This window comes from Eurytemora carolleeae, unplaced genomic scaffold (genome assembly GCF_000591075.1).
Source record: "Eurytemora carolleeae unplaced genomic scaffold, Eaff_2.0 scaffold735, whole genome shotgun sequence".
In the NCBI taxonomy this organism is placed as follows: domain Eukaryota; kingdom Metazoa; phylum Arthropoda; class Copepoda; order Calanoida; family Temoridae; genus Eurytemora; species Eurytemora carolleeae.
Window position 1 is genome coordinate 51,321 of NW_019396629.1, and position 10,276 is coordinate 61,596.

Here is a 10,276-nt window from a genome sequence, read left to right on the forward strand (position 1 = left end):
AGGTGAATCTGATGGCAACTACCCTTACTACCCCAACTACCGTCTATATTTCAGAGAGACCCCACTCCCACCCTTGGAGTTGAATCTGATGGCAACTACCCTTACTACCCCAACTACCGTCTGTTTTTTAAAGAGACCCCATCCCCACTCTGTGTTCATTCGTTGCGCATGGTATACAATATGGGTATCGATTCCCATTAAATCACATGTTTTAAGGTTGTTTATGGCATTCATAACACTCTCCGACCTTTACTATCCTCACCACCCACCTTCTGAAGGGTGCACATTTCGTCGTCAAAAATAAGGCATTTTATACGTTCACAGGTTTGTGTTCCCCAACGAAAAAAACAGGGGTCTCCAATAAAATCACGATTCGAATTCTGATGTCTCCCATGAAATAACCAATGGGGTCTCCCAAAGATGGAACATTCTCCATAGACTTTGATCATATTTTATTGATGTATCTTAATCTAAAAATTATTCTTTCAATAGAAGATACATCAGGCAATTAGATTTGGAGATTCAACATCTTCCGGATCCTAAGCTTCAGGTATTATAAACTTCCGGATCCTTAACTTCAGGTATTATAAACTTCCGGATCCTAAACTTCAGGAATTATAAACTTCCGGATCCTAAACTTCAGGTATAATAAACTTCCGGATCCTAAACTTCAGGTATTATAAACTTCCGGATCCTAAACTTCAGGTATTATAAACTTCCGGATCCTAAACTTCAGGTATAATAAACTTCCGGATCCTAAACTTCAGGTATTATAAACTTCCGGATCCTAAACTTCAGGTATTATAAACTTCCGGATCCTAAACTTCAGGTATTATAAACTTTCGGATCCTAAACTTAAGGTATTATAAACTTCTGGATCCTTAACTTCAGGTATTATAAACTTCTAGATCCTAAACTTCAGGTATTATAAACTTCCGGATCCTAAACTTCAGGTATTATAAACTTCCAGATCCTAAACTTCAGGTATTATAAACTTCCGGATCCTAAACTTCCGGTATTATAAACTACCGGATCCTAAACTTCATGTATTATAAACTTCCGGATCCTAAACTTCAGGTATTATAAACTTCCGGATTCTAAACTTCAGGCATTATAAATTTCTAGATCATAAGCTTCAGGTATTATAAACTTCCGTATCGTAAATTATTTAAAGAAGATTTAGAATTTGTTTAGCCGGGGTACTTAAGGGTTCCCTAAAAAAATGTCACCCAATTCGGCTCAGCCGTTTGGCCAGCTACATTTAACGTGTATGTGTATATACACATATACAAATATAAGAAACTAGCCTTAGAGGGCGCTTAGCGCCCATCTTCTAAATTAATTGTGAACATGTTCTCTTTGTGTACATCGTAAAACAAAACAAAATTATTTGGGGGTTTTTCACAAAATATTTCGTGGATTTTCAAAATTTTAAAAAATTTAATGACTATCGAATTTTGATCGAGACAAATATTTGAAATTTTGATCATTCATAAACCTTCCCTAAGGTCCCTAGATGTCCCACAAAAAATTTGGGCCCGATCGATATATAGAAGAAGAATTCATCACATGATTTAAATTTTTATTGTTGATATCCAATAATTGTCCAAACGGCTGAACCGATTGGGCCCACTTTTTTATGGGACATCAAATCATCCAAGAGAAGGTTTATAATTAAATGATCAAAATTTTAAAAAATTACTTGTAACAAAATTCGATTTTCATTAACTTTAAAAAATCCCAGAAATGTTTTTTTTTATAAAATCCGAGAACTTCTTGTTTGTTTTTCTTTTACAATGCTTACAAAGAGAAAATGATCACAATTTAAATATGTTTTTAAATATTGTGATAAAAAACAGGAATAATTTCAGTTGATCAGGAAAAACAAGAAAGTTCAATATTTTCTTTTTTTTTCTTAATATTTTAATAGATTTTATTCTAAGTTTACAGCATTATAGATTGCCTAGCTCTACTTTATATTTTCAATTGCACTTTGGAAGAAAAACATCTGGCAGAGAAAGTCCAAAAATTAATGATTCTATTCGTTCTAAAACTTTCCATGGATTATAACTTTCCAATGTATGGAAAATGTTGTCTCCAAAGTAAAGGACAATTACTTCCGTACATTGTAATTGTTGGAACGTATCTAAAGTATAAGTTCATCAAATTATGGTTTAACCTCAGTTGCAATCTCTGCCACATTAGGAAAGTAGTTCAACTTTACCTACACTTAGTTCAACAACTTCTTACTATTCAGTACATCAGGGAGCACATTGTGGGGATCAGTTGAACAGAATAATTGTAGTTAAACCACTTTTTGTCAACTTGAACCGGCGCACAAGTGAAATAGTTCAATTATTTGTTCTTATCAGACTGATGTCCGAGATATGTTTGATGAGCTGAAACCTCTACTTGTCTCTACACTAAACCTAGAACATGGAGAGAAAATTGATAAACTTAGACGAACCATTCCTCTCTTCTCAAGGTTCAAACATTTGTTCATTATTTTAATACAAAATGTATTTTAGAGTATTTGTATGAAGTATTGAAAGGTTTTGAAAATATGTTTCTATCAAATTGGACAAATTTAATAATTTTTATATAATAGCAAAAACATTGAATTTTTTATAATTTTTTCTCAGGATTCAAAGTTTGCTTCAGGTTGTGAATAATGGAAAAAGGTGAATTCTTTATTATATTACTTAGTATTCTTATTCATGGTTAGAAGGAGCAGGAGGAGGGGGGGGGGGCTGAACCACGATCTGGTGTTCTCAAAGAGAAGCTAAAAGTGTCTTATGAACTACGAAAAGGGATTATTCTATTCAAAATCTAAGTTTCTTATCCCTATATATTTACAACCTGATGGTGTAAACGTTTCATATGAGATCTACTTGTTTTTCTATCCAAAAAATAATTATTTTTTGGGTTCCCTATATACGTAACTTTTGGACTTTGCTGCAAGAAAAATATTATGAAAATTTAACACAATTCTCATTGCTATTCATTAATAGATTTAAAGAGAACGTTGTGAATTTTACAGGCAAATCCTGAACAAAAGTTTCACTTGAAATAACGACAAAGTCCATTTATTTTGTTAAGTATGTTCTACAAGTCTAGCAGAATGGAGGAAGCAATAGATAAAAATACACTTCTCACAATCTTTAAGGTAGGTTTCCCAAAAATAATGTTAAGAAAATTTAGTTTAAAGCCTTAAAATGTGCATTCCCTCCAATGGAAATAATTTCCCTCCGGTGGCCTAGACTCTAGCAGAATGGGCCCAATATGCTGCTGCAAACTTCAAACTCTCTAAAATTGACACAAATATTTCTTTGTAAGATTCAAAATCCACTATTTCTTTTAACAAAATTTGAATGCAGGGCACCAAATTTCTTTCACAATTTGAATACCATAAAGTTATCCACACTCTTTTCCTTTTAAAAAAAGTTGCTTCTCTGGTTTGCCGCCATTTTTAAAAATTGACGAACTGTCTCTTTTTAGGATTTTGGAGAAGAAGCATCCTCTGATCCTCCGCCCTGGGATCCTAAATCTGCAGTTGGTAGACCTCCAACTAGACCTCCTTACCAGGTAGTGTCCTCTAGACCTCCTTACCAGGTTGTAACCTCTAGACCTCGTTTCCAGGTAGTATCCTCTATACCTCCAACTAGACCTCCTTACCAGGGAGTATCCTCTAGACCCCCAATTAGACCTCCTTACCAGGTAGTATCCTCTAGACCTCCTTACCAGTTAATATACGCTGGACCTCCTTACAAGGTAGTATCCTCTAGACCTCCTTACCAGTTAGCATCCTCTAGATCTCCAACTAGACCTCATTTCCAGGTAGTATCCTCTAGACCTCCAACTAGACCTCCTTACCAGGTAGTATCCTCTTGACCCCAACTAGACCTCCTTACCAAGTAGTATCCTATAGACCTCCAACTAGACCTCCTTACCAGTTAATATCGACTGGAACTCTTTACAAGGTAGTATCCTCTAGACCTACTTACCAGGTAGTATCCTCTAGACTTACCAGGTAGTATCCTCTATATCTCCTGACTAGGTAGATTTAAATGAATTTGAACACAATCGTTTTTTACTTAACAAACAAACTTTACAAAAGATTTGGAAAAAACGGTCGTTTTTTAACTTTACAAACAATATTTTGGAAAACACTTTTACTAAACAAATAATTTTACAAACAAATGATTTTACTGAATAATGTTTCAGTGAGAAAACAAAGAAAATAGATGGAAAATTGATGATGATTTTGAGAACAAAGGAAATCAATTTTTTTTGAACAGTAGAAAAAAACGGATGTAAATGGGTCATTTATAATGATGAACAAACAAAACGAGAAAAGTAGAAGCCAAAAAAATCATTGAATGATAATGGAAATAAAATAGATTTTTTTTAAATAACCTTATTTCCGCTGTTTTAACATATGCTTATTTTTAGGTTTCGTTTACACCTTATACAACTCCAACACCACTACCAAACAGGTAGAAAACAAAGAAAATAGAAATCCTAAAAAAGAAATTAAAAAAAAAAACTTTACTTTTTAGGCCTGATTGGAAGCCTAATGATTGGTTGGAATACTTTAAAGAAAATCATCCTAATTTTTGGTTTCAGGTTTTTGAATCTTTTTATGAGGAATCACAAAATTTAATTCTAATAAAAAACAAAATTTTTTACTTTAGTTGCTTTTTGCTTAAGTTTTTGTTAATTTTTTTTTACTTTTCATAAATTTCGTGAAAGTATGGATATCAAATTATTTTTTTTTGATGAAAAATTTTGATATCTTTTCAACATAATTCAAAGTTATAGCTCTAATAATGTTTTCTAGGATCAACTAAAGAAAAATATGACAAGACAGCTTGAAGAGCAAGCAGAAAAGAAATCCGAAAATATTTTGAATCTTCCAGAGATGAAAATTGTGACCAACTTTACAGAGCCTGATATCATGACTCAGCAAGATGATATAATTGATAATGTAATTTCAATCCTGGGATCTGGATTAGCAGATGGAATGCGAGAAAAGGATAAAGGAAACCCAGAGCAAGAGGTGGAGAAAGATACCTTTCCTGGAATTAAAGTGAATTTGTCAGATTTTAATGAAAATAAAATTATCCAAACAGAAAGTCCTTCAAAGTTCTTCAAGGATCCTTTAAACCCAGAAACTGAGGTATACTAAACATTTATTTCAAATAAAGAATAGAAATTTTAGTTTTAATTAACTTTTATTAAAATAAAAATATTTTTCTGTCCATTTTTAATATGCATTTGTAAAGCATCAATTTCCAAATTTTGACACAGATTTTACATAAGTGTAATCCCAATTAACAATGATGGTCTTTGAGTCATCCCTGTTCTTGTTAAATTTCTTATTAAAGAAAAACTGGACAAAATTAAGCATTTAAAACTTTTCGAGTTAGAAACAAAATATTTTTCATTTTAATGATAAAATACAATCTTAAAGTGTACTGTTGTGAATCGGACATGCCTTTTTTAAAAAAGAAGAGTTAACCAAATTTGTCTCTTACCAGGATAATTTTAACAATTTTTCTCTTTTTAAGTATCTTCTAGGAATTTTTTAAGTTGGGTACTAGAAAAAGATTAAATAAGGAACTTTTAACCATTATAGATAGCAAGCTTTGACTTGGGTTACATAAGTGAAAGAAAAAAGTGAAATGAGTTTGTTTAGGAATGGGAGAACTGGAGTCCAACAAAATGGATTGAATGGTCTGAAAGTGAAGAGTATAAAGATCTCTATTTACATCCTCGAAATAACTACAGGTTTATCTTTTTAGTTTCTACTTATATTCACCAAAGTAGAAATGTCACAAAGTTTTGAACAATAATTTTTTCAGTATTTCATCAAGTGTCTACTTCTAACTCTAAGATTTTGTTTAATTAAGTAGCAGCAAATGGTTAATTTTCCTTATTTAGGCCAACTCAAGTAAAGCAATCAGGAAGAGTTCCAATATTAGATTATAGGTAAATTGAAAATTTTTTGAAAAAAAATCACACGCCCAAAAGCATTAATTTTTCCTCATGATGTTCAGAGAAAAACAACCTGTTTTGGTAACCCGATGGACTACTCCTCCACCCTCTATTCCTAAAGCAACAGAAAAATTGTCTTCAGAAACTCCTACTACTACTAAGGTCAGATAAGAGCTTTCTTGTAATTTTCTAATTTCCTATATTAAAAATATATTTTAAAGTGCAGTCAATTTTTAGAAAAATGCACTAGGCTGCTTTTCTTTCCTTTTTTAATAAAAAAATACACAAAATTTAAGTATTACAACATTTAACATCTGATTCCATGGTTTTTCATTAAAATGTAAGATTGCTTTTCAACTTTGAAACTTAGACTATTAAAAGATATACATATCTAAAATTTGATTCAGGGAGTAAAATCGCCACCTCCAGAGACAAACTTTCCCAAGGCTACTCCTTCTCCAACTCTTAGTCCTAACTACATCTACAATAATGGCTTCAAAGATACAAACCCTCATAGACAAGTTGCCACTAAAAATGCTGTTAAGGTTAGAATCGTTATCTTTTAAATTGAACAATAATTTTAAATAATGATTAAACTACGTTATTACTAAATAATAGGACATCACTCCCCTTCACCTTCGTGAACAAGAAACTAAACCAAGATTTAAAAATGGGTATTTAATCAATAAGGTAAAATTATAAAACCCCAGAAAAGAACCAAAACATATTATACTTAACATTCTAGGAAAAGGATGATAGTAGTGAGCTTCCAAGTTCCTCTAGAAGTCAACTTTCAGCTGTTTTTTATGAAAGATACAAGGTATTCTAATTTCAAGATTTCAGAAGATTTGTTTCATCTATTATTTACATTAACATTTAGAACCGAGATTCTGGTGCAGTAGACCCAGCAATGCTTCTTCTTACTGAAAGACCTTTCTCATATAGCAAGGAAGACCTTCCTTCCTATGAAGACAGTAAAAATCCTCTCAACCAGTATGCTGGTCAAAACAGACCTGCCTTACCCAACCAATTATCTTTCCAGGTATGCACACTGCAGACAGAAACAGTTATAATAACATCACTTTAAATCCTAAACTATTGAAAATGTTATAGGAAGGATACTCACCATCAGGTGCACCTGTAGGAGGCCAACAGGGAGCATTGCCCTCACAGGGATCAATAGCCTCTCCAGTAGCAAGGCCAGCAAGGCCTGAAAGAGTTCCAGGGGTGAACCAGTTCAAGGCACCAAATTTCAGACCTGAAAGACCAGAAGGGAACTTTTCACAATATCAAACTGATTTCCAAGTTCAGAGACAGCAATCAAATATAGACTCTACTTCCCCTTTAAGTATTGAAGTTGTTCTTCCACCAATAAACCCAAATAATCCAAATTTCCAGACTTCATTACCAGATCCTAATGGTTTTGCTTTACCAGGGGGTACATACAATTACAACCCATATTTTCCACCAAAATATTCAGGATCTTTTCCAAATCAATATCCATACCCTCCTCCACAGCCTGCATCAAGTTCCAGCTCAACATCAACATCAACATCTACAGGGGGAGGAAATGGAGGATCAGCTGCAGCAGCATCAGCAGCAGGTAGTAATGTGCATTCTGTTGGTTTATTTTTGGATCTTTTTTTGCCTATATTTTCTTTCAGGGTCCTTTGGAATAGTGTAAGAATAGCAATTGTTTTCAAAATTTTTTACTCTACAGTCATGACCAGAAAGACCCAGAAATAATTGACAGTTATTTAGACAACTTTACATATATATATCTTTTGTAATATTAAACACATAATAAAGGCAGACCACATTTTGGAATTGGCAGGACTAGGGCTATTTGTTATTATTGTTTTCATTAATTATTTTTGTAAAATTAGATTGTAAAGTTGTCTGATTAATTTTAAACGAATTCCGAGCCTTTGTTATTATTACTGAAAACATAAAAATATTCAAAAAAATGAGCCTGCAAAAACCATCCAAAATTTGAATGGAGTTTAAATTTTTTTATTATAGAAATATACAAAGTTTTATAAAAGTCAACATTAACTTGACAGTTTTGAAATCTTGAACGTTTTATTAAGGTTTCAAAAAAAAAAAAAAACATTTTAAAATACTAGTGGCATGTACATTTAAAGCTGAAGAATAGATACAGATAACAGAAAATAGATATAAATAGATATAAAGAGATTAATACACATAATTCCCCAACATTTGGAATTATGTCACTGTTTTGTTTGGTTATGTACTTACAAACAGAATCTGTAGTTGAAACATTTCAGGAGGAGGATCTTCATCCACTTCAACATCTACTTCATCAGGGTCAAACAATGGAAGCTCAAAAAGTGATTGTTCAGGTATAATTTCACTAAAGAGACATTTTAAAACATCATAAATGAAAGATATTCAAATTATAATTAACAATATATTAGGTGAAACCTGTCAAAAATCATCAACAGATGAAAGAGATGATGCAATTAGAAACCAACTTGTAACACAAGCTACAACAACACTGCCTTCAAACCAGAATACCATAATTTCTGTGGAAAATGGGATTGCCAATACTTCTGGGGAAGCCCTGGGGGGTGATGGAAATACAAATAACAACTGTACACAACCAGATGGTTGTCAACTGCAATCCCTATCTACAACAACAACTACTACTACTCGGCCATTCTCAATTAGTTTTTCAATATCTCCACTTTTTGGAAATTTCCATCGACCTACTCAGACAGAAGCAACACTTGGCACAGAAAGGGTGTCTGATGACTTTGAAAGTTTAGATGAAACTGAAGAGTTGCCTTCTCCTGGTCTTGGAGAAAACTTTATAAATGAAGTTTATAGACTAGATAATAATGAAACTTCTTTAAAACCTGGTAAAATTCAAAGCAATAAAGAAGCAAGTCCAGATGCAGTGATAACAGAACAAACAAATGGCAAAGAAGATTCCAAGGAAGATATTAAAGATGTAGTAAATGCACTGAGAGGGTTGATACAGCTTCTTAACTCTACAGATAAAGGTAGGAAAAAATTACAGAGCCTCAAAAGTAAGTTGTACTTAAAATCTAAACCATCAAGTCCTAAGAATCCTATTGAAGTGAAAAATATTGTTATCGGTGATCAAACACCAAATATTCAGTCATTTTTAAACCAACCCTATACAAATTTGTTGATCAACAAAGCCCATGTTGGACAGTACTCCTATTCTACTAATCAAGAAGCAAAAGAACCTATTGTCAACAAATTAGAATTAAAAGTGAAGCAACACATCCCGCCACATTTGATTCCACTTGGACCCGATGGAAATCCTCTAATAAACCCTGATGGTTCTCTGTATGATCTACCTAACTTTAGTGTGGGTCAGAACACCCAGATGTTTTCATATCTTAATGATATTGAGAAGACCACCATTTCCCCAGAATTTACATCCAAATCCCTCATTGTAACTGATGTTGCATCTCTAGAACACCCAGACTCTGAAGACAAAGATATGATTACAACAATGATTGACTCTGTTCGAGACTTGCCAATGGATACAAAAAGACACATGCTAGCAAACATGATGTTCATGGTTCCGATGGCTGCCCTTACTATGGCAGCAGCTGGAGTCCCCCACCTTGCAATTGCCCCCCTGGCAACCCTTATCCCAGGCTTTCTATTTGCTGCATTTACTGAAACCAATCCAGCTCCTAGGACTGAAGATCAACAAGTTGCTACTCATGGCCATGGCCATGGATCCATGGCTGGCTCTCCCCAAGGTGGCCATCCCACAAGGACAGGAATTTCAGGACTAATAAGTGGTCTCAGAGAGTTTTACTCTCACAGAAGAGAAAATCAGACTCTTCAGATAACAACTGGAAATCTTTTTCATCATGGTTAAAAGTGATTTTGGGGTGAAGTTGATGAAATTGAAAAGTTCTAGATAGTGTTTTTTTTTGGCCCCATACATAATTTTTTTTAATAACATGTGGCTTGTAAATATACTACAGCATTTTTCAATGAAACTTAAACTTTTACTATAACAGATTTGTTAAAAATTAGCAGATATCCAATTCTGCAATTGTTGAAGCAAGTAATCCGCAAAATGCTAAAACTGAGTAGTAATTCACCAACTAAATAAAAATGTTATTCTTATTCTATATTAGTTTAATTTAAAAGATGTTTATCAATGGCTACCACTATTTGTTTTCAGAGGATGATTATGATCAAAATATTGATGAACAAATTCAAACCCCAACATTGTCCACTTATCAGGCAATTTTTTTCAATTATA

The 10,276-nt window shown here is 33.2% G+C and overlaps 1 protein-coding gene across 1 annotated transcript; it reads left to right on the top strand.

Annotated features, from left to right (window-relative positions):
* The first annotated feature begins 496 nt into the window (after window positions 1-496).
* Window positions 497-10,148, top strand: LOC111706584 (uncharacterized). Its single transcript, XM_023479495.1, has 18 exons — window positions 497-550; window positions 2,373-2,485; window positions 2,643-2,681; window positions 3,100-3,166; window positions 3,499-3,585; window positions 4,453-4,496; window positions 4,560-4,626; window positions 4,841-5,179; window positions 5,699-5,790; window positions 5,944-5,991; window positions 6,060-6,159; window positions 6,405-6,542; window positions 6,616-6,687; window positions 6,743-6,817; window positions 6,878-7,039; window positions 7,111-7,600; window positions 8,286-8,360; window positions 8,436-10,148. The coding sequence occupies exons 2-18, from the start codon at window positions 2,388-2,390 to the stop codon at window positions 9,881-9,883; spliced, it is 3,441 nt and encodes a 1,146-aa protein (XP_023335263.1). The 5' UTR covers window positions 497-550; window positions 2,373-2,387; the 3' UTR covers window positions 9,884-10,148.
* Window positions 10,149-10,276: the final 128 nt, after the last annotated feature.

What these genes read in the sequence shown, in the direction of transcription:
- LOC111706584 (XM_023479495.1), top strand. Translation starts at nt 2,388, where the DNA reads ATGTTTGATGAGCTGAAACCTCTACTTGTCTCTACACTAAACCTAGAA. An exon ending in ATCCTAATTTTTGGTTTCAG is followed by an intron (nt 4,627 to 4,840) that starts GTTTTTGAATCT and finishes AATGTTTTCTAG; the next exon opens with GATCAACTAAAGAAAAATAT. An exon ending in CCAACCAATTATCTTTCCAG is followed by an intron (nt 7,040 to 7,110) that starts GTATGCACACTG and finishes AAAATGTTATAG; the next exon opens with GAAGGATACTCACCATCAGG.